The sequence below is a fragment of the Eleutherodactylus coqui genome, chromosome 13, assembly GCF_035609145.1.
Source record: "Eleutherodactylus coqui strain aEleCoq1 chromosome 13, aEleCoq1.hap1, whole genome shotgun sequence".
Lineage (NCBI taxonomy): Eukaryota > Metazoa > Chordata > Amphibia > Anura > Eleutherodactylidae > Eleutherodactylus > Eleutherodactylus coqui.
The window spans coordinates 90,831,281-90,855,727 of record NC_089849.1 but is presented as its reverse complement, the minus strand read 5'-3'; the positions used below and the strand labels follow the sequence as shown (position 1 = coordinate 90,855,727).

The window sequence follows — 24,447 nt, the reverse complement described above, 5'->3', positions numbered from 1 at the left end:
AAGGATGCGAAAGGAAGATCCGGCACTCATCTTAAAACTTGTAATCAAACCAACAACTGGATATCCATGGAGACGGAGTTACGCTTTTAAAGCCCTTAGCATTGGCTCTTATATATTGCTGTGAGTCCACTGGTGGGTCTAAAATTAAAAAAAAAATGTAAATTAAAAAAATAAATAAATAAAAAGCCTCAAGCCCTCTCCTTCACTCTGTATATAGAAATAAAAAAATAAAAAAACTACCCAAAGAAAAGTTATGTTATCTAACCCACGTGTTGAATGTAGTAAAAAAAAAAAAAGACAAAATTGCTAATTTCAATTATACTGCCTGACAAAAATGAAATAAAAAGCAGTCAAATACGGTATGTTAAGCATAAAAATGACAGCTCATCCTGCAAAAAACAAGCCCTCACACAACCCAATGGCTTAGAAAATAAAAATGTTGCTGGTGTTTGATTGCAACAACACACATTGTTTTCATGCAAGGCCACCTGTCCACAGCCAGTGCGATATACCGCCGCAGATTTCTGCAGCAGGAGCCTCCCCCAGGGAGCACTTTATCATCGCGATTTTCCGCAATCAAGCTATCTTTAATGATAGGTTCATCGCAGATCGCAGAGAATTGCAGCAAATCGTGGAATGCCGCGAGTTTTAGACGCGGGCGGAAAATCATGGGCGATTTTCCACTCGTGTACATCGGGTTGCGCTTTCCATAGTTGTCCTATGGAAAGCGTTCACTGTGTTATCCGCATGCGGATTATCGCCACAGGTAACGCAGCAATATATCGTCCGTGGACAGGAGGATTTAAGTGAAAAAATGCATATAAAACAATGCCAGATTACAGTTTTTTGTTAATCCCATCTCCAAAAAATGGAATAAAAAGTGATCAAAATGTCATATGTTCTCCAGAATAGGATCCATCCATGAAAACTACAGCTCATCCTGCAATACCGCCAGTCATTGGAAACTGGGATTTTCACAGCTGCATAATGGCACAAAATCGCGGCCATCTGTTTAAGACCTAAGGCTGGATTCACACAGGGCGGATCTGCCGCGGCAAAACCGCCCGCGGCCGCTAATCTCGGGATTAGCCAGCCATGTGGACGAGGTTTCTCAGAAATCTCGTCCACATGGGACGGCTAATCTGCTGCGGTAAATCTGGTCGAAACCGCGGCCGCGGTTTCAAAAGATGCAGCATGTCTATTTACTTTTTTCTGTTTGTTTATTTACATCGCGGCTGCGCTCTTCTCTATGGGAGCACCGGCCGCAACGGAAAAGCATGCGGCCGAGCCGCATCAAAGCTGCTGCGGCTTAAACCGCGGCGGTTCTCCCGGCGGAAGTCTCGCGGTTTTTGCTGCGGCCAAACCGCGAGATTTCCGACGGGAATCCGCCCTGTGTGAACCCAGCCTTAATGGTAGAAAAGTAGCAAAACATAGAAAAATGTAAATTTTGCATCAACCTAATCACGCTGACCCAGAAGATGACATCATCAGGTTATTTATACTGCATCGTGAATATAGAAACAGAAAACAAAGATTTAATTTCTGTTTCAGGGTGCTTCACACGTAGCGGTAATGATGCACAGTGGAAGATCCGTACCAAAATCTGCACCAAAACTGCATCAAAATCCACAGCAGATTTCACTCCACCAACTGAAAGGGTGAAATCTGCTAAGGAACTGCACTAAAAAACTAGTGCGGTTTTTGACACGGATTTGATGCAGATTTTCTACCGTGAAAAGTCCACACCATTTCCGCTACGTGTGAACATAACGTTATCATTCTATTACCCCTGCCCCCCCCAAAAATGGTAAAAGTTATCGAATACATTTTATGTACCCCAAAATGATGTCATGAAATAATACAACTTTTCCACACAAAATAAACGAGACCTCAGGAAGCAAAATAGTCCCATCATTCAGGGGTTAAGGTGCTCTTTAAGAGCTGACTACTTCCACCAGTCATCCAGGATGCATTGTTGGTCATATGAAGATGTAGGAACCGCAACTGTTACGTCATTACTAGTTTAAACTATGTGGTCAAAATAGTTGAGTGGCCTAGAAAAATCCCAAAGCTTACTCATTAACCTCACATATAGCGGCTCGCAACGCAAAAGCTTATTGACATTTACAGTAGAAAACAAGGCTAAGAGAGTGGCCAAATTATATGATATCAGATCTTATACCTGCACCCTCCCTCCTAACCCTCCTAAGCTTGGCGTTCCGATCAAAGACAAAAATTCCACTATGTGGTTACATCTCAGAGCTGCTTCTGTGCTCTCCACATACTGGTTTCTTCGAACTGGAGATGAGTTGACTCAGAACAGGAAACCTCACTTCTTCAAAGCGCATCTTTCTACACAGCGATAGTGAGAGATGTATGAGGGGGAGAGAAATATAGAGAGAGGTCCAGGCAAAAAAAGAGTAAGAAAGTGTGAGGAGAGTCAACCAAATGTTGGAAGGATCATCTAAGTGTTGATAGGATCATCTAAGTGTTGGGAGGGTCCTCTAAATGTTGGGTCATCTAAGTGTTCATAGGATCATCTAAGTGTTGGAGGGATCATCTAAGTGTTGATAGATGATCCTATCAACACTTAGATGATCCTATCAACACTTAGATGATCCTATCAACACTTAGATGATCCTATCAACACTTAGATGATCCCTCCAACACTTAGATGATCCTATGAACACTTAAATGACCCTCACAACACTTAGATGATCCTATCAACACTTAGATGATCCTAAGTGTTGTGAGGGTCATCTAAGTGTTTATAGGGTCATCTAAGTGTTGGAAGGATCATCTAAGTGTTGGGAGAGTCAAACAAGTATTGGGAGGGTCAAACAAGTATTGGGAGGGTCAACCAAGTGTTGGGAGGGTCAACCAAGTGTTGGGAGGGTCTACCAAGTGTTGGGAGGGTCTACCAAGTGTTGGGAGGGTCTACCAAGTGTTGGGAGGGTCTACCAAGTGTTGGGAGGGTCAACCAAGTGTTGGGAGGGTCAACCAAGTGTTGGGAGGGTCAACCAAGTGTTGGGAGGGTCAGCTAAGTGTTGGGAGGGTCAACCACTCAATGAGTTTTAACAGCTGCTCATGACTATTGGTGGGAGGAGTATGCTTTACGTTACATAACTTACTTTCATATTAAATACTGCACAAATACAGCAAGTGTATCCAAGGCCGATTTCTGGTTTGGTTGATTCTATGTGATAATTGACAGTAAGCCAATATGATGATTGGTACAATAATGTGTGAATTGAGTCCTTTCTTAGGGCTTCCATCAACTGACTTCACTAAAGAACAATACAAAAACACCCACCCCACCCCAGCGTTTGGTTCATTAATGCAGGTTCCAAGCTGCTGTACTACAGTCTTATGTGAATGGGATTCAATGATCAGTATTTTTAGTGTAACAAACCACTAGCCATGGTGGAGTAGGCCTGAATACGAGTCCATACCATTCCCTATGTATTACTGATGTCCTTTTCTGGGGCGTATGAGCCATTGGGCCCTTATTAGATACCTGAACCCAGGTGCAACTAGGAAATGACAGCTGAACTGTGATTGGCTGCTCTGGAGAACTAGGACACATGTTGCTCAGATGTTCTCATGAGGAGGATTTTTTGTGTCTATGTAAAGCTACCTTCGCTATGAACGCCCGATATCGTGCTTGTCAACGTGCGTTTTACCTGTGGAAGCGAGGCATTTTTCATGCAAAAACGCCTTGTATCACTTCTGGGAAATTCCGATCCCCCAGCACTAGTTTCACGTGATTCGGAGGATTGGAAAGTGTTTCCCATTTTTTAAAGGGAAACATCACATCGCACTGACATGCACATCACATGGTATGCAATGCGTTTGACTGTTCCATTGAAAACAATGGGTGATGCATTCCAAGAGACACGAAAAAATAGGACATGCGCAATTTTTTACTTCGCAACATCACTCATGTGTATGACTCCATTCAAAGAATGGAGTTTATATTCGTGCAAGTTTTCTATGTCTCACAATGTACAGAACTCATGGGAGATTCGCGCTCGTGTGACTGTAGCCTTAGGGGTGCATTCACATGGGCGAGTGCGATATTGGTCCGAGCAATTTGGACCGATATTGCAATTGTAAAATTGTAATTCTTAAACGCATCACATCAAAGCAATTGCGATTTTCACGCACATAATAAAAATCACAAGTGCTTCTAATAGTTTTCAATGGAAGGGCATGTAAGCGTGATGCAATTTTTTTTTAAAAGATCCCATAGCAAATAATTCCATTGCGATTTTGAAATGCAATATATCACTTTTTTATTTTTAAATGTTTTAAAATTTTTTTACATTTTCCATTTTTCTAACCCGATTTTATTTTCTGATTGTAGCCTTTTTTACATTTTGTTGTCCGTGCATGACTATGGAGACGGCCATCTTGTCTGAGCTACATTTAACAGCATTTAGAGACCCTTTACTGTAGAAATCATGGGCCATTCACACAACGGGCAGGAGGGGACCCATTGACTGTTCTAGATATGCTCTGTGACCGATGCATAGGTAATTGTATAGGGAGGGGGAGGAGGTAAGCTGTGACCATAACCTATTGTGAATGGTGGATCCTGTGTTATTTACATATTGGTGTCACCTCTCAGGGTATAGGTCCTTTAAATGATGCTTTTCCTCTTATATTTTAATCATTCACTTATATCAATGTTACAATCACACAGAGAAAGTTTCATCCCCTCCGACAACTTCTAGGGGAGGGATTAGTGCTGACTAGAGATGAGCGAGCGCACTCAGTTCGGGTGGTTTTGCACTCGAGCACCGCTTTTTCTGAGTAACTGACTACTCAAACGAAAAGATTCGGGGGGCGCCGGGGGTGAGCAGGGGCTTGCAGAGGGGAGTGTGTGTGTGTGGGGGGGGTTAGAGAGCTCCCCCCTGTTCCCCCCTGCTACCCCCTGATCCACTACACCACCCCCCGATGCCCCGCGAATCTTTTCGTCCGAGTAGTCAGTTACTCGGAAAAAGCGGTGCTCGAGTGCAAAAACCCCCGAACCGAGTACGCTCGCTCATCTCTAGTGCTGACCATGAGTGTGCAATCTAGCGGCCTATTCTAGAGCACATAACATAGCAGAGTTGGGACTTTCAGACTATTTATTTAATACAACCGTGTATGAATTTCAGAGTTTGTGGTTTGAGGTGTGATTTTCCGCTATGGGCTGGTTGCTCTGTGAAAGCTTCCACGCCCCTCCACAATTGAACCAGAGCCACAAAACTAAACAGGATGAATGAGGCTGAAGGTGGTTTGATGTCTGACAAACAGAATTGTGCATACAGATGTTTATCTCGCACTTGCCTCTCTCGAGGACTGAAGCCTCTTTTACGCGGCACGATTATTCTGCAACCCGCTCATTAGATCAAGTGGTTGGTACAATAATTGCGCAGTGTGAATGTATGCAGTGAAAGACCAGAAAGTGCTGACCAGATCTTTCATACAGACCATAAAATAATTGCTTGTCCACTGCTGCATCTGTCGGTGTAAACAGGCAGTGGTTGATCTATGAAGGATAGCTTTGACTCTTTTTCATATCCGCCCCTAGAAGAAGTTGTCATTTTACTTCAAAACTTGGCATGCAGTTCCATCTCAGGCAGATATACAAATGATCAGGGTTGTGGTGATTAGATGGACGGTCTTGTCACCGGAGGCCCTAGAACTGGTTCCCCCCTTGGCCTATAAGAGGCTCTCGGAGGCCCCTTGTGTGTAGTGACCTCTTCTTCCCCTTGTGTAGAGCTTGTTGACCACTAGAAGCCTCTACGATGCAGAGAAGAGCTTTCACCCCGTTACCAGAGTCTGAGAGGGGCGCATTATTGGGATGTGAGAAGCTGGAAAGCCGTATCAATAAATTTCCAACCACCGGACCATTCTGACCAGACTGTTAGGAGGTGTTGGGACCAGTGGATGTGTGAGGGCACAGAAGGTGACTGGGCTCACGATTCCCCCTACAGACCACCAGTAGAGAGGATTGTTTGATTGTGCCAAAAGCACAAGCAGCTCCAACTGTTTCGTTGTCCACTTTCCAGAGACAGTTGGCGCCATCATTACACCCCTGTATCTGTCTGTACCATTTATGGGCACTTGGTTGAAGGACATTTGGTCTCACGGCGCTGATTACGTGTACGGCCTTTGACACTCACCGTCACCTCGGTGTCGCGTGCAATGACGGAGTTGAACCGGGTTGTCTTCAGCGACGAATCCATGTTTAGTTTGGGCACTGATGGTCGTGTTCGAGCATGGAGGCCTTGTGGGGAGAGCTTCTATCCTGCCTTTGCTGGGGAGCGGCACACTGCCCCCTGCTGGTGTCATAGTTTAGGGGGCCATCACATACGACAGTTGGTCAGCCCTAGAAGTGGTACGAGGGACAATGATAGCTCAGCGATATGTTCAGGACATTCTGCAGACACATGTGTACCTCTCATGACAGTTCCCAAGAGGCAGCAGGATAATGCTCGGCCGCACACACAAGGGGGTCCAGGAATGTCCCCACAATATTGGCACACTTCCGTGGCTGCCCGGTCATCAATAGTACATATATAGGAGCATCTTGGACGCCAACTTCGACTGCCTACGAGTTTGCACAATCTAGAGGCTTGGTTATAGCAAATATGGAGCGATTTGCCTGAGGATACCATGCGGAACCTGTATGCCGCCATAACCGTGACCTATCTTAATGCGCATATGACTATTTAAGGGACATCTGGGAGCACTATGACTATTAAGGGGACACTTGATTAACCACATAAGAAGGGCAAGAAAACATGCAAAATATGTTTAATAGATTTTAATAGCTTTTTAGAGGCTGACTTTGTAAGTAAACATATTCATTACACTTTCATTACTTACAAAGTGAGCTGCTGTAAACCTGTCTGCGACTCCAAGAGGTTTGCTGTTTTTAATTTTGGCCCCTAAAGACCACAAGCCTGGTTTAGACGTACTTTCTAATCATTGGCTGAGGCGGCAGTCTGAAGTGATGATTAGGCAGGGGGCGTGTCCCAGACTACTACAGATCAAGCATTGTAGCTAAACTCTGGTCCCAGATCACAGCATTGTCCTGTAGGCGCACTTAGTAAATATAACAGTTATACAAGTTTGATTCACATAATAACTGTCCTGGAGTTCTGTAGCCAGGCGTTTTTGCTGTAGTGTCGCAGTCATGGCAAACGTCCACTTGCACATTTTATTCATTTGTTGGACGTGCTGATTGAATACGGGTTTTCCTGCATTTGTGGGGTAGCGGCTGCCTCCATACCCTTCAGGCACACTACCCCACTTTCCTGAATGCATTTGGAGGCTTAGGTCCAAAGAGAGGTGAGTTGGCAGTATAGGGTCCCACCTACAAGAGGTCACCTTGATGTGGCAGGTGGACCAACGTTTTGATCAAAACGTGCACCAAGGACCTTGCATTTCCCTGCAGTTAATAACTCTAACAGTTATTTCATGTTAATCCAGATATTAAATGCTGCGGAGTGCTGTCGCCACGCGTTTGTGCTTTGACCTAAATACCATAATAACACAAGGTGGATAATCACTTTCAAGAAACTAAGAGGTGAATTAAGGGGTTCTTTGACCAAGCTGCTATGAGATGCTTTCCTACTTAAAGGGGTTATTTAAGTTTTTAACCCTTTAAGGATATGGACCATTTTTTCCATCTTCATTTTCAGCTTTTCCTCCCCACTTTCAAAAAATCATAATTTTTATTTATCCATGGACGTAGCTGTCTGAGCGCTTGTTGTTATTGTGGGCCGAGTTGTATTTTTCAGTGTTACTATTTAATGTACCATGTAATGTACTGGAAGACTTTAAAAAAATTCTAAGTGGAGTGAAATGGAAAAAAAAAAAATCACAATTCTGCAACTTTGAGTGGTGTGCCTTGTTTCTACGGCGTACACGCTGTGGCAAAAATGACACGAAAATTTAATTCTATGGGTCAGCACGAACACACGTCACCGAGGCAGAGGAATCAGAAAAGAGTTAAATATGGCTTCATTGATGAGATTTAATTTGTGGTATAAATCAGTAAGACTGTATTGTTATGATCAAATTCTTGCAACACCATTAAAATTCTAGGAAAGTTGGTTTAAGAATGATTCTAGAAATTCTGATTCAGATAGGGTCCTAAAGAAATCTAATTTAGGATAATTCTCGGAAGTTATCGTTCAGCAGGTTCAACGCGTTTCAGTCGACTCATCAGGAACCTTTATGCTGCTGAATCTGTTGATCCATACAGGGTCGCCCCTATAGATGGATCACTTTAGAACCCAAAGGCTAACCAAATATTTTCAAACTAGAGCCCAAATGAAATTTCAAAGTTCTTAATAAGTGTCCATAAAGAGATGGCTCCAGCCTACCGTCAAGGCTGGAAACTATGCTAGGGCTCTTCTTTATTATTTAGGTTCTTTGACCACAAAAACTCTGTTCATGCAGCAAGTAACTGGCTGGGATTATTATATCCAGTCTAATGCATTAAAATAATACTGTGTTACTGATGTATACCACAAATTAAATATCATCATTGGGATATAGTCAGTCCAGTATTGTGATGTCCATTCTGAGTCACTGTGGGGAATCGCAGACTTTCATTAACAAAGATTTCCATCTGTCTTTGCCCCTATAAAGTTGGGGACATTAACCAACTAAGACCTTTACTTGCCTCGTATCCCTGTTATTTTATTTATGGGGATTTGAACACAGGTGCTCTATAATTACCCACTCCATTTGCTATTTGAGGACACTATCTTGGGTCTTGTGGCCATGGTAGTTCCTCTCTACACTTCATGTGACTACAATTTTAGCCAAAAGAGACCGGAATCTGGGGTTCCTTTGTTTTGTCACATGAGAATAGAGATCATACACCTCTTATTTGACCTATACTTGGAAGATCGGGATCTCTTATGTGAATTCTGGTGGGTTCTGTCCCACCAATGAACAGACGTAGTGGGTTATAATAGTGATTTTGTCACTTAATTTATGTTGTTTGTCTTGAAGCCTTCTGATTTCAATTATTATAGTTATTAAAAGTTATATTTTAGGGGATCAATTCAGTGAAGGTATGGGTCAGTACGATTACGAAGATAACAAATTTATATAGTATAGTATGCTTTGGAAAAGCATAAAATTATTTTCTGCCACCGTCTTCTGACCGCCATATTCTTATTTTTCTGTCTATCTAGTGGTTTGAGGGCTTGTTTTTTGCCATTGGTACCAATACAAAACTGCAGGATATCCCGTCCTGCAGGTTCTATTGGTACCATTTTGGAGTACATACAACTTTTTTATTGCTTTTCATTAAAGTTTTTTCTTGGAGATAGGATGACCAAAAAGTGAAATTCTGTTGTTGTGTATTTTTTTTGTGGACATTCACTATGCGGGATAAATAATATGTTACTTTTATAGATCGAGACTGGCAGGAGAAAGAAAAAAAATTGTACATATTCTACACTCCATGAATATGGTTGACGCTAATGGATAGGTAGCACCTCACTCTATTTCTTATAAGGAATATTAACCCCATACGTAAAGGAGCTCCACCCCTACCCCTTCTCGACTTGGATAGATCGGACTTAAATAGACTCAGCGATACCAAATATGTTTTTGGTTTTGTTTGTTTTTTTGATTTCTCTATTATCAATATAGGAAAAGGGTTTTTTTAACTTTTATTTTTAATTAATTAATAAAACATTTTTAAACTCATTTTTAAACTTTGTTTTAGACCCCATAGAGGACTTGAACTTGCGACGGTTTGTTCGCTCCGGCAGTATAATGTAATACCATAGTATTACATAATATTGTGACCAGGCATGGCTTGATAGGCAATCTGCAATGGCAACCAAATGAGCTTTCAGAAGGCCCCCGGCTGCCATGGCAACTGCACAACAACCCAGAATCTCATTCTTGGGGGATTTAAATGCGTCATTTGCAGAGTTAACAGCCACAATCAATATTCACACTGATCGTGGCTGCTGCTGACAGACATCAGCTGTGAGGAACAGCTGGTACCCGTATTGTATAGAGAGGAATCGGCTCTTGATACCCCTCCAATACAAACCCCAAACACACAGGACTTAACTGTACATTGTGTAGCATTAAGGAATTAAAATTAGACCCAAATGTGTTAAAACAATAATATAAATGGTGCTTACCTTTTCTCAGCCCTTGTGATCCATCACTGCAGTCATGAGATTCTCCTGGTGTCTTTTGACAGAGGAAGTCAAATGATGGCTGCCAATCAGAGGCTGCAGAATCACCACCTGTTCTCCTGGCATTAGCACTTACATGCTGGGCGCCATGATGCCAGCAGTTCTCAATGGTGACGCTACGACCTCTGATTGGCTGGCAGCGATCACTTGACTTCTGTTGTCAAAAGACACCATCAGAATCTTGGGGCTTCAGCGCTGGATCATGGCGGCTCAGCATGGGTAAGTACTGTTCATTTTATTTAACCTATTTGGCTCTAATTTTACAAAACTTGACTTCTATGTGGTGTAACCAAACACCCCCTGAAATAGCTGTTTGAGATTTTTATCCAATTATTTGCTGGGCACTAGGATGAATATCTACATATATGTCCCCAGCGTATGGTGAACATTGTTCGGGGATGAAGTCCTACAAATCCTGTGTATTCCCCTAAGATTGACCCTGCAGTGCTCGAGCCTGCCAACCTGGCCAGGTGCCCGCTCCCGGGAATCTTGTCATCCTGGGGTCATTCTGACTTGGTCTGATTAGACAAGGGCTCCTAAACCACTTGACCCACCGTCAGGTTGTGCACACTTATTGTCTAAGGCACGGAAAAGGGAAGCCTAATACAGTGAAGAGGAAGGCTTAATTTCCTACTTCTTTCAGTTGAAAGCAGGAAGGAAAAGTAATAGAGCTCAGACTTCATATAATTATATATATAGTAATTCCCGTCGCTTGTCCGAAAGTTAAATGCCCATCGCATGTGTTTGTTTAGTAATAATCTATGCATTATGACTGGACATAATATGGCCATATTTTAACATCCGGGTTTTGGAGACGAGACTCAGTACCCTGGTGGTTCTATCACTGAACCCTGTTGTGTGATTTTATGGGGGGGGGGGGCTTCAGGGGTTATATTTTTTCGTTAAAGTTGTACATGCCCCTTAAAAGCTTGTGCTATTCTTTCCCTTTTTCTCATAGACTTCCATGAACAGGGTTTTTTCACTATTAATAGGATGAGGGATAACATTCAGATTGGTAGGGGTCTAACCCCTGGGACCCCACCAATCCCTAGAATGGGGCTCCAGTGTATCCTAAAAATGAGGGCATCGGTGGTCACACATGTGCACACCACTTTTCCATTTATTTCAATGGGACCAATGGAGATAGTTGAGTTCAAGTTTAAGGAGATGCAGAGCAATAAGCACATAAGATACACACTTAGGTAACCTTTACACTGGGCAATTATCGCCCAAATTGTCACTGGGAACAATAAATTTGTCGATAGCCGTCCCGTGTACATGTGGCCACCAACAGGGTGGCCACATGTACTAAACACCAAAACGACTGTCGGCCCGTGTAAACAGGAGTTGCTGAATCTTTGAGCAGGTTACTGTGAATAGAGGCGGGCGGATGGAACGATCTCCGCCTCCATTTACAGAATGACTATCACTCCTATGTGAAGCACAGGATCAATAGTAACTTAGACGACTGTCAGGCACTAATACGCCCGACAGTCATCCCATGTAAAGAGGCCTTTAGCCACTTTTGACATATAGCCTTTCAAATGGCCACCCATATTCAACTTTGCTTGCCCTTGGGTCTTTTATACACAGTCGTCCCTGCGATCATCACTCAACAAAAAGGGGGCAGATTGGGCTGGGGGTCGTTACGGCCCACCCACCTCTGTTCACAGTAAGCAGGTAGTCGTTCATAGATGAATGACTGTCTGTTTACACGGGCCAATCGTCATTTGATTTTCTTATGCCTGTACAATCCAAACGGCAAACAAATCAAACATTCCAATTCCTGCAGCGAGAATCCTTCAGTGTAAAGGAGACCCTACTCGGATGTTTGTTCCTCTTTCTGTCTCCGTCGTCTCATATACACAACTTGTTTGTTTTGTGCAATTAGATAAGTAAGGGGGAAGTTGTAGGCTCTGGCGATTTGTATCTTACAGTTGGCATTTACAGTGCAAGATAAAGTCCCATTCATTGATTCGAGTTACTGTGGACTTTCTTAGTGTTAGAAGACTACCAATAGTTTTAATATCTAGCTGCCCAAACCTTGCTGATAATATTATAATCAGAATACCAACAGACCTCCTCCAGTTCCTGTTATCAACGTCATTTAAAGGGGTTTTCTGGGACATTAAACTTTTTTTTTTCTACAAGCTTTAAATAGTGTGGAATAAAGAAAAAATGTATACTCACCTTTTCCGACAGCTCCCTGTCCAGTGCTGCAGCCCACGCTCCCTCCGCTCAGAACCCAGAAGAAGAGGTGGGCAGTCAAGTGCTGCTCACTGCGCACATGACCACTCAACCAATCACAGGCTTCAGCAGCCATGGAAGAATCACCACTGAAGCCTGTGATTGGTTAAGCGGTCACATGCACAATTAACGACAGATACAGGGTCTGCAATGCTGGACACAGAGGCGACAGAATAGGGGATTATATATATTTTCTTTATTTCACACTATTTTAGAGCACTCACGTTTTTTACGAAAACCCCTTTAAACTATTACAGTTACTTGTGCTTTGATGATTATTGCAATTTTTCTGTTTAATATTTTTCCCCAAATTGTATTTGCTTACAGTTCTTTATATTAAATATGTATCAGTATTACTTCTATACATTGCCATAATATTTATAAACATGGTTCTTGCAATAACTACTTCAATGCACAGCTAGTAGGTGCAGTAATGCCCAACTAATGCCACCTTTACCTCATCCTAAAAAGTGTGTGCTTCTTTAAAATCAGAGAGCTGCACCTGCAGTAACATGAGCTGGCCACTATGAAGGGGTCGGAGCAGCAGCTTACGATAGAACACCTGTGTATTGCGATTCTGACAGCGGGTGTCTGATCAGCTAATCGGTCAGGGACCTGAGCAGCAGACCCCAGTCGATCAACTATTGGTGACTTTTCTTGAGGAAAACCCTTGAAAACCTCTTTAAGTCTTTCCTGGTATATTTTGCTTGTAACCTTCCACCATTTTTGTAGCCCATCTTTGGACTTGTTCTATTTTATCAGAGTCTTTTCCTAGGTGGGCTCTCCAGAAGTGAACAAAGTATTCCAGATGCAATTCAGCAAAACTCTGTACAGCACGATCACAATTGTCCGCTTGCTACTTGTTATACCCCTAGCTGAACATCCTACTTGCATTTTTTGCTACCTTGCTGTACTGTTGATTCATTTTGAAGATGTCAGAAATCAGAACCCCTAAATCATTCTCTTCTGAAGTCCCGGATAACACAGACCAACCCGTATTATACTCAGTCCAAGGATTCATTCTCCTTAAGTACCTTGCTCATTAAATAAAGGTACGCAAAGCTTGGTTACTGACAAAGCTGTCATTCTCAAGGAAGACTGATTAGTGTGTACCATACCTTGAGGCAAATAACTTTAAGACTTAATGAGACACATGATGCTGGAAAAGGCTACATTGGTGGAGACCTGGGTGTACATCAGTCAATGGTTAGACAACATTGTACAAATGCAGAAAAGTCAGGACTGCTGCTACTCTCCCTAGGTGTGTAAACATCACTCCAAGAGTATAATGGCAATCTTGAAGGAGAAGAGAAATAACTTGAGGATAACAGCGAAAGACCTACAGAAGACTCTACGAACTGCAGAGGCATCTATATGTACGTATGTCTGCTGTTTATGGAAGGACACCACAAAATCAACCTCTGCTAATTAAAAGAAATGCATATGGCCTCTTTAAGTCCATATGCATTTCTCAAGTTTTAGCCCATATCTCAAGTTTTCCTGAGACCATATGAAGGTTCCACACTGCTTCTGATGGGACAAAAGTGGAATTGTTTGTAGCACAAATGCACAACATCATGGTCGGAGGATATAGAGCACTGCACACCAACACCAAGACCTATCTTTCATCTGTGAAGCCTGTATGGAACATCATGGCTTGAGGCTGCTTTAGGTCTAGATGACTTGTGATCATTGAGGGAACAATGGCAGCCGTCTATGACCTCAAGCTGAAGACACGTTGAGTGATGCAACAAGACAATGACCCAAAGCACACAAGGAAATCAACTCAACAGTGGTTGAAAAAGATTTGTCTTGCAGAATGGCCAAGGCAGAGTCTTGACCTAAGGTTCACTTATTTTTTTCTCCCTGCCCTGTGGATGTTTACTCAGTGTTCTCAATAAAAGACATGACTGGTCCAATCGTCTGTGTGTTACTAGTTTAGTTAGATTGTGTTTGTGTATTATTGTGACGTAGGTCAAAATCAGATAACGTTTTACTAATAATCAAGGAAGAAATCCAAGTCATTCCAAAGGGTTCACTTACTTTCTCTTGCAACTGTAAATAGCAATTACCTAAAATGATGTTAATAAATGTGAAGCTATGGGTGTTGATGAGGTCAGCATTACAATGTCTCACTGAATCTCCTTTCTCTCAGGACATGCCTTAAAATGCAGAACACATCCTGCACCGAGGACAGGATTCAGCATGCGCTGGAGAGGTGTCTACATGGACTCAGTAGGACATATGGATCCTCCTCCTCATCCTCCTCCTGGACAGGTAGGATATCTGCACTGACTCATCCGGATACGTCTTGCAGAACTTCTCATCAGCTAGCCCTCAAAGATAAGTGTACAAAATGAAAATGACAAGTCTCGGAATTCTCCAACTCAGATTCCAAATTGTCTTCCTCCTCTCCATGCACAAATACAATTACAGGTGCAAGGCTTTAACAATCCTGCATCCGGGAGTACACCTCGCATCCGCGGGGACATCATATGTTGACGAGAGCCATATCGCACTTGCCTGTGTGAAATTAGCCTTATTTATAAGACTTAAGACCGTACACCCAACATCCATTAGAGACAAACAAGACAGCTACACTTTTCGGCATGTATATCGTGCATGTGGGGTATCTCATTTGCCGGCTGGAACCTATAGATCTACCATAGATACTCATCTGCTGCCCGTGGTGCAATCGGGGCATGGTAACGTGACTGAGAGTTTAGAGTGTGAATCGATGGTTACTGATGTTCTTACACACCCCAGTTTTATAGCCAAAAGTGCCGGGGAGCCGCCGATATGAAAGGTGGTAAGTGCCGTTGTCCGGCATATCAATATTCAATGGCCGTAATACCTTATTGCTTAACACTCTGGAAGTGAGTTCCTATCTGAGACAGAAATTTATGTGGGAACAAACTCTTGTCTGGTGATTTCCCTATGGCAAACGCCAAACACAAGGCCCGCGGGCTGAATCCGGCCCGCCGGCCGTGCAGCATCCTACTCATCCAGGCTGCTGGTCTGGCAGCGTCAATGCAGTCTGACCTCTGACCACTCCCCATTGGCGTCTCTATGCGCTGACCTGTACGCAGCACAGACGCCAAGGGGGGAGGTCAGTGGTCACAAACTGCACTGCCGCCGCTGGACTAGCACCTGGGTGAGTGGAATGCCCGTAGGGATGCTGCCCACTTAAGGCTAATAGAGAGGTTGCTATCACTGTGTTTCCCTGAAAATAAGACATAGCCCGAAAATGAGCCCTAGCCTGATTTTTCTGGATTTTCGGGAGGCTTGTAATGTAAGCCCTTCAAAAAAAATTATCCCTAGTTAGATTACATAAGAACAAACAAGGGATACATTATCCATTAAGCTTGATCCTACCACTATGGAGGACCCTTTTATTACTGGGGCCACTAGTAACTCCAACAAACTCCACTCCGATTGGCATGTTTGACCCAACTCATTCACCATATAGTCGTTGAATTCTGTAACCCAAAGTCAAACTTTGTTGTCTTGCAGCCGGTCTTTGCCTTAATTACTGGAGTTTAGAGGAGCTGGTGAATCGTGAGGCTGCCAATCATATTATACTGGCCGAGAAGATCCTGGACAGGACCAGAGAGGTGAGGAATGACATGGACTCAATATTATACTATGGATTCTATGCATCTCCTACCCAGAAATATATAATGCACCATGGGTTATTCATTTCTGTCCGAATGAAGCTAAAGAGGGGAAAGGGGTTATCACATTTTAGGACACCTTCAGACGAGTGTTAGCACAAACACCCTCGCCGCAGTGCAGTGTATTTGTGCATGAATGAAGTTTGAAGAGGTAATCATGGTGTTGTGTGCGTGTCAGCACCTATTAATGTACGATCTGAGCGCGCAGGGCCAGTTCACACACATGCGTCATACTCCCTTTTTGTGGATATGATTGGCGATTAAAGCCTAATAAATCCATCTGTCTTCTTCTCCTGCGTTTTTCGCAGTGGCAAACCTTTTTCTTTTGCGTAATTTTGCCCCTCCCATAGACTTCTATTGTAGTTTCGCTGCACACAATGTAGAAAAAGAGCAGATTTTTTTTTCCGCAAGCAAAACGTGCTTATGAGAACAAAATCACTGAAATCAATGGGTTCTATTCTTTGTGCTTTGCGCATGCAAGTTCTGCAGCGCAAAATTGTACAAACATGTAAAAAAATGCCAATCTGAAGGAGGCTTTACACTGAATATATGAGGAACTCCCATACATCTACAGCATGCCTTATACTAGTAAATAGCAAGATGGCTCATGTCTGGCAACCCCATTCCCAGAAGACAAGGAGGACAACGTATCGTAGACAATACAAGTGGTATTTTAGCATTTTATACCAACTTTACAAATGTTATCTCAAATCAGAAGAATAACACTAACATGAACATCAAAATAATACAAATATAACCACTAAACTACTGACCTACATTTACAAGAACGTAGCCACTAAAATACTACCACTATGTACTAGAATATAACTACTATAATACTGCTACTATGTACAAGAATATAACTACTATAATACTGCCCCCTATGTCCAAGAATATAACTACTATAATACTGCCCCCTATGTACAAGAATATAACTACTATAATACTGCATCCTATGTACAAGAATATAACCACTATAATACTGCATCCTATGTACAAGAATATAACTACTATAATACTACCCCCTATGTACAAGAATATAACTACTATAATACTGCCCCCTATGTACAAGAATATAACTACTATAATACTGCCCCCTATGTACAAGAATATAACTACTATAATACTGCCCCTATGTACAAGAATATACTATAATACTGCCCCTATGTACAAGAATATAACTACTATAATACTGCCCCTATGTACAAGAATATAACTACTATATTACTGCTCCCTGTGTACAAGCATATAACTACAATAATACTGCCCCCTACGTACAAGAATATAACTACTATAATACTGCCCCCTATGTACAAGAATATAACTACTATAATACTGCCTCCCATGTACAAGAATATAACTACTATAATACTGCCTCCTATGTACAAGAATATAACTACTATAATACTGCCTCCTCTGTACAAGAATATAACTACTATAATAGTGCCTCCTCTGTACAAGAATATAACTACTATAATACTGCCGCCTATGTACAAGAATATAACTACTATAATACTGCCCCCTATGTACAAGAATATAACTACTATAATACTGCCCACTATGTACAAGAATATAACTACTATAATACTGCTCCTATGTACAAGAATATAACTACTATAATACTGCCTCCTATGTACAACAATATAACAACTATAATACTGCCCCCTATGTACAAGAATATATCTACTATAATACTGCTCCTATGTACAAGAATATAACTACTATAATACTGCCCCCTGTGTACAAGAATATAACTACTATAATAATGCCACTATGTACAAGAATATAATTACTATAATACTGCCCCCATGTACAAGAATATAACTACTATAATACTGCCCCCTATGTACAAGAATATAACTACTATAATACTGCCCCCTATGTACAAGAATATAACTACTATAATACTGCCCCCTATGTACAAGAATATAACTACTATAATACTGCCTCCTATGTACAGGAATATACCTACTATAATACTGCCCCTATGTACAAGAATATAACTACTATAATACTGCCCCCTATGTACAAGAATATAACTACTATAATACTGCCCCCATGTACAAGAATATAACTACTATAATACTGCCCCCTATGTACAACAATATAACTACTATAATACTGCCCCCTATGTACAACAATATAACTACTATAATACTGCCCCCTATGTACAAGAATATAACTACTATAATACTGCCCCCTATGTACAAGAATATAACTACTATAATACTGCTACTATGTACAGAAATATAACTACTATAATATTGCCCCCTATGTACGAGAATATAACTACTATAATACTGCTCCCTATGTACAAGAATATAACTACTATAATATTGCCCCCTATGTACAAGAATATAACTACTATAATACTGCCCCCATGTACAAGAATAAACCTACTCTAATACTGCCCCCTATGTACAAGAATATAACTACTCTAATACTGCCCCCTATGTACAAGAATATAACTACTATAATACTACTCCCTATGTACAAGAATATAACTACTATAATACTGCCTCCTATGTACAAGAATAAAACTACTATAATACTGCCTCCTATGTACAAGAATATACCTACTATAATACTGCCCGTATGTACAAGAATATAACTACTATAATACTGCCCCTATGTACAACAATATAACAACTATAATACTGCCCCCTATGTACAAGAATATATCTACTATAATACTGCCCCCTGTGTACAAGAATATAACTACTATAATACTGCCACTATGTACAAGAATATAATTACTGTAATACTGCCCCCATGTACAAGAATATAACTACTATAATACTGCCCCCTATGTACAAGAATATAACTACTATAATACTGCCACTATGTACAAGAATATAACCACTATAATACTGCCCCTATGTACAAGAATATAACTACTATAATTCTTCCCCCTATGTACAAGAATATAACTACTATAATACTGCCCCCTATGTACAAGAATATACCTACTATAATACTGCCCCTATGTACAAGAATATAACTACTATAATACTGCTCCTATGTACAAGAATATACCTACTATAATACTGCCCCTATGTACAAGAATATAACTACTATAATACTGCCCCTATGTACAAGAATATAACTACTATAATACTGCCCCCTATGTACAAGAATATACCTACTATAATACTGCCCCTATGTACAAGAATATAACTACTATAATACTGCCCCTATGTACAAGAATATAACTACTATAATACTGCTCCTATGTACAAGAATATAACTACTATAATACTGCCCCTATGTACAAGAATATAACTACTATAATACTGCCTCCTATGTACAAGAATATAACTACTATAATACTGCCCCTATATACAAGAATATAACTACTATAATACTGCCCCCTATGTACAAGAATATAACTACTATAATACTGCATCCTATGTACAAGAATATAACCACTATAATACTGCATCCTATGTACAAGAATATAACTACTATAATAGTGCCTCCTCTGTACAGGAATATAACTACTATAATACCGCCTCCTATGTACAAGAATATAACTACTATAATACTGCTCCTATGTACAAGAATATAACTACTATAATACTGCCTCCTATGTACAACAATATAACAACTATAATACTGCCCCCTATGTACAAGAATATATCTACTATAATACTGCTCCTATGTACAAGAATATAACTACTATAATACTGCCCCCTGTGTACAAGAATATAACTACTATAATAATGCCAATATGTACAAGAATATAATTACTATAATACTGCCCCCATGTACAAGAATATAACTACTATAATACTGCCCCCTATGTACAAGAATATAACTACTATAATACTGCCCCCTATGTACAAGAATATAACTACTATAATACTGCCCCCTATGTACAAGAATATAACTACTATAATACTGCCTCCTATGTACAAGAATATACCTACTATAATACTGCCCCTATGTACAAGAATATAACTACTATAATACTGCCCCCTATGTACAACAATATAACTACTATAATACTGCCCCCTATGTACAAGAATATAACTACTATAATACTGCCCCCTATGTACAAGAATATAACTACTATAATACTGCTACTATGTACAGAAATATAACTACTATAATATTGCCCCCTATGTACAAGAATAAAACTACTATAATACTGCCTCCTATGTACAAGAATATACCTACTATAATACTGCCCGTATGTACAAGAATATAACTACTATAATACTGCCCCTATGTACAACAATATAACAACTATAATACTGCCCCCTATGTACAAGAATATATCTACTATAATACTGCCCCCATGTACAAGAATATAACTACTATAATACTGCCCCCTATGTACAACAATATAACTACTATAATACTGCCCCCTATGTACAACAATATAACTACTATAATACTGCCCCCTATGTACAAGAATATAACTACTATAATACTGCTACTATGTACAGAAATATAACTACTATAATATTGCCCCCTATGTACGAGAATATAACTACTATAATACTGCTCCCTATGTACAAGAATATAACTACTATAATATTGCCCCCTATGTACAAGAATATAACTACTATAATACTGCCCCCATGTACAAGAATATAACTACTCTAATACTGCCCCCTATGTACAAGAATATAACTACTCTAATACTGCCCCCTATGTACAAGAATATAACTACTATAATACTACTCCCTATGTACAAGAATATAACTACTATAATACTGCCTCCTATGTACAAGAATAAAACTACTATAATACTGCCTCCTATGTACAAGAATATACCTACTATAATACTGCCCGTATGTACAAGAATATAACTACTATAATACTGCCCCTATGTACAACAATATAACAACTATAATACTGCCCCCTATGTACAAGAATATATCTACTATAATACTGCCCCCTGTGTACAAGAATATAACTACTATAATACTGGCACTATGTACAAGAATATAATTACTATAATACTGCCCCCATGTACAAGAATATAACTACTATAATACTGCCCCCTATGTACAAGAATATAACTACTATAATACTGCCACTATGTACAAGAATATAACCACTATAATACTGCCCCTATGTACAAGAATATAACTACTATAATTCTGTCCCCAATGTACAAGAATATAACTACTATAATTCTGTCCCCAATGTACAAGAATATAACTACTATAATACTGCCCCCTATGTACAAGAATATAACTACTATAATACTGCCCCCTATGTACAAGAATATACCTACTATAATACTGCCCCCTATGTACAAGAATATACCTACTATAATACTGCCCCTATGTACAAGAATATAACTACTATAATACTGCTCCTATGTACAAGAATATACCTACTATAATACTGCCCCTATGTACAAGAATATAACTACTATAATACTGCCCCTATGTACAAGAATATAACTACTATAATACTGCCCCCTATGTACAAGAATATACCTACTATAATACTGCCCCTATGTACAAGAATATAACTACTTTAATACTGCCCCTATGTACAAGAATATAACTACTAGAATACTGCTCCCTATGTACAAGAATATACCTACTATAATACTGCCCCTATGTACAAGAATATAACTACTATAATACTGCCCCTATGTACAAGAATATAACTACTATAATACTGCCCCCTATGTACAAGAATATAACTACTATAATACTGCTCCCTATGTACAAGAATATAACTACTATAATACTGCCTCCTATGTATAAGAATATAACTACTATAATACTGCTCCCTATGTACAAGAATATAACTACTATAATGCTGCCCCCTATGTACAAGAATATAACTACTATAATACTGCCTCCTATGTACAAGAATATAACTACTATAATACTGCTCCCTATGTACAAGAATATAACTACTATAATACTGCCTCCTATGTATAAGAATATAACTACTATAATACTGCTCCCTATGTACAAGAATATAACTACTATAATGCTGCCCCCTATGTACAAGAATATAACTACTATAATACTGCCTCCTATGTACAAGAATATACCTACTATAATACTGCCCCTATGTACAAGAATATAACTACTATAGTACTGCCCCCCTATGTTCAAGAATATAACTACTATAATACTGCCTCCTATGTACAAGAATATAACTACTATAATACTGCCCCCTATGTACAAGAATATAACTACTATAATACTACTCCCTATGTACAAGAATATAACTACTATAATACTGCCTCCTATGTACAAGAATAAAACTACTATAATACTGCCTCCTATGTACAAGAATATACCTACTATAATACTGCCCGTATGTACAAGAATATAACTACTATAATACTGCCCCTATGTACAACAATATAACAACTATAATACTGCCCCCTATGTACAAGAATATATCTACTATAATACTGCCCCCTGTGTACAAGAATATAACTACTATAATACTGCCACTATGTACAAGAATATAATTACTGTAATACTGCCCCCATGTACAAGAATATAACTACTATAATACTGCCCCCTATGTACAAGAATATAACTACTATAATACTGCCACTATGTACAAGAATATAACCACTATAATACTGCCCCTATGTACAAGAATATAACTACTATAATTCTTCCCCCTATGTACAAGAATATAACTACTATAATACTGCCCCCTATGTACAAGAATATACCTACTATAATACTGCCCCTATGTACAAGAATATAACTACTATAATACTGCTCCTATGTACAAGAATATACCTACTATAATACTGCCCCTATGTACAAGAATATAACTACTATAATACTGCCCCTATGTACAAGAATATAACTACTATAATACTGCCCCCTATGTACAAGAATATACCTACTATAATACTGCCCCTATGTACAAGAATATAACTACTATAATACTGCCCCTATGTACAAGAATATAACTACTATAATACTGCTCCTATGTACAAGAATATAACTACTATAATACTGCCCCTATGTACAAGAATATAACTACTATAATACTGCCTCCTATGTACAAGAATATAACTACTATAATACTGCCCCTATATACAAGAATATAACTACTATAATACTGCCCCCTATGTACAAGAATATAACTACTATAATACTGCATCCTATGTACAAGAATATAACCACTATAATACTGCATCCTATGTACAAGAATATAACTACTATAATAGTGCCTCCTCTGTACAGGAATATAACTACTATAATACCGCCTCCTATGTACAAGAATATAACTACTATAATACTGCTCCTATGTACAAGAATATAACTACTATAATACTGCCTCCTATGTACAACAATATAACAACTATAATACTGCCCCCTATGTACAAGAATATATCTACTATAATACTGCTCCTATGTACAAGAATATAACTACTATAATACTGCCCCCTGTGTACAAGAATATAACTACTATAATAATGCCAATATGTACAAGAATATAATTACTATAATACTGCCCCCATGTACAAGAATATAACTACTATAATACTGCCCGCTATGTACAAGAATATAACTACTATAATACTGCCCCCTATGTACAAGAATATAACTACTATAATACTGCCCCCTATGTACAAGAATATAACTACTATAATACTGCCTCCTATGTACAAGAATATACCTACTATAATACTGCCCCTATGTACAAGAATATAACTACTATAATACTGCCCCCTATGTACAACAATATAACTACTATAATACTGCCCCCTATGTACAAGAATATAACTACTATAATACTGCCCCCATGTACAAGAATATAACTACTATAATACTGCCCCCTATGTACAACAATATAACTACTATAATACTGCCCCCTATGTACAACAATATAACTACTATAATACTGCCCCTATGTACAAGAATATAACTACTTTAATACTGCCCCTATGTACAAGAATATAACTACTAGAATACTGCTCCCTATGTACAAGAATATACCTACTATAATACTGCCCCTATGTACAAGAATATAACTACTATAATACTGCCCCTATGTACAAGAATATAACTACTATAATACTGCCCCCTATGTACAACAATATAACTACTATAATACTGCTCCCTATGTACAAGAATATAACTACTATAATACTGCCTCCTATGTATAAGAATATAACTACTATAATACTGCTCCCTATGTACAAGAATATAACTACTATAATGCTGCCCCCTATGTACAAGAATATAACTACTATAATACTGCCTCCTATGTACAAGAATATAACTACTATAATACTGCTCCCTATGTACAAGAATATAACTACTATAATACTGCCTCCTATG

General features: G+C 39.6%; 1 protein-coding gene across 2 annotated transcripts in view; it reads left to right on the top strand.

Annotated features, from left to right (window-relative positions):
* PIK3R5 (phosphoinositide-3-kinase regulatory subunit 5) overlaps nucleotides 1–24,447 on the top strand; it is an 82,501-nt gene that overhangs the window by 30,937 nt on the left and 27,117 nt on the right. For both annotated transcript variants that reach the window (XM_066586267.1, XM_066586266.1), the window contains exons 2-3: nucleotides 14,635–14,756; nucleotides 15,993–16,093. In XM_066586267.1, the coding sequence (XP_066442364.1) occupies nucleotides 14,648–14,756; nucleotides 15,993–16,093 (210 nt within the window). In that variant the 5' untranslated portion in view covers nucleotides 14,635–14,647. The remainder of the gene's footprint in view (nucleotides 1–14,634; nucleotides 14,757–15,992; nucleotides 16,094–24,447) is intronic.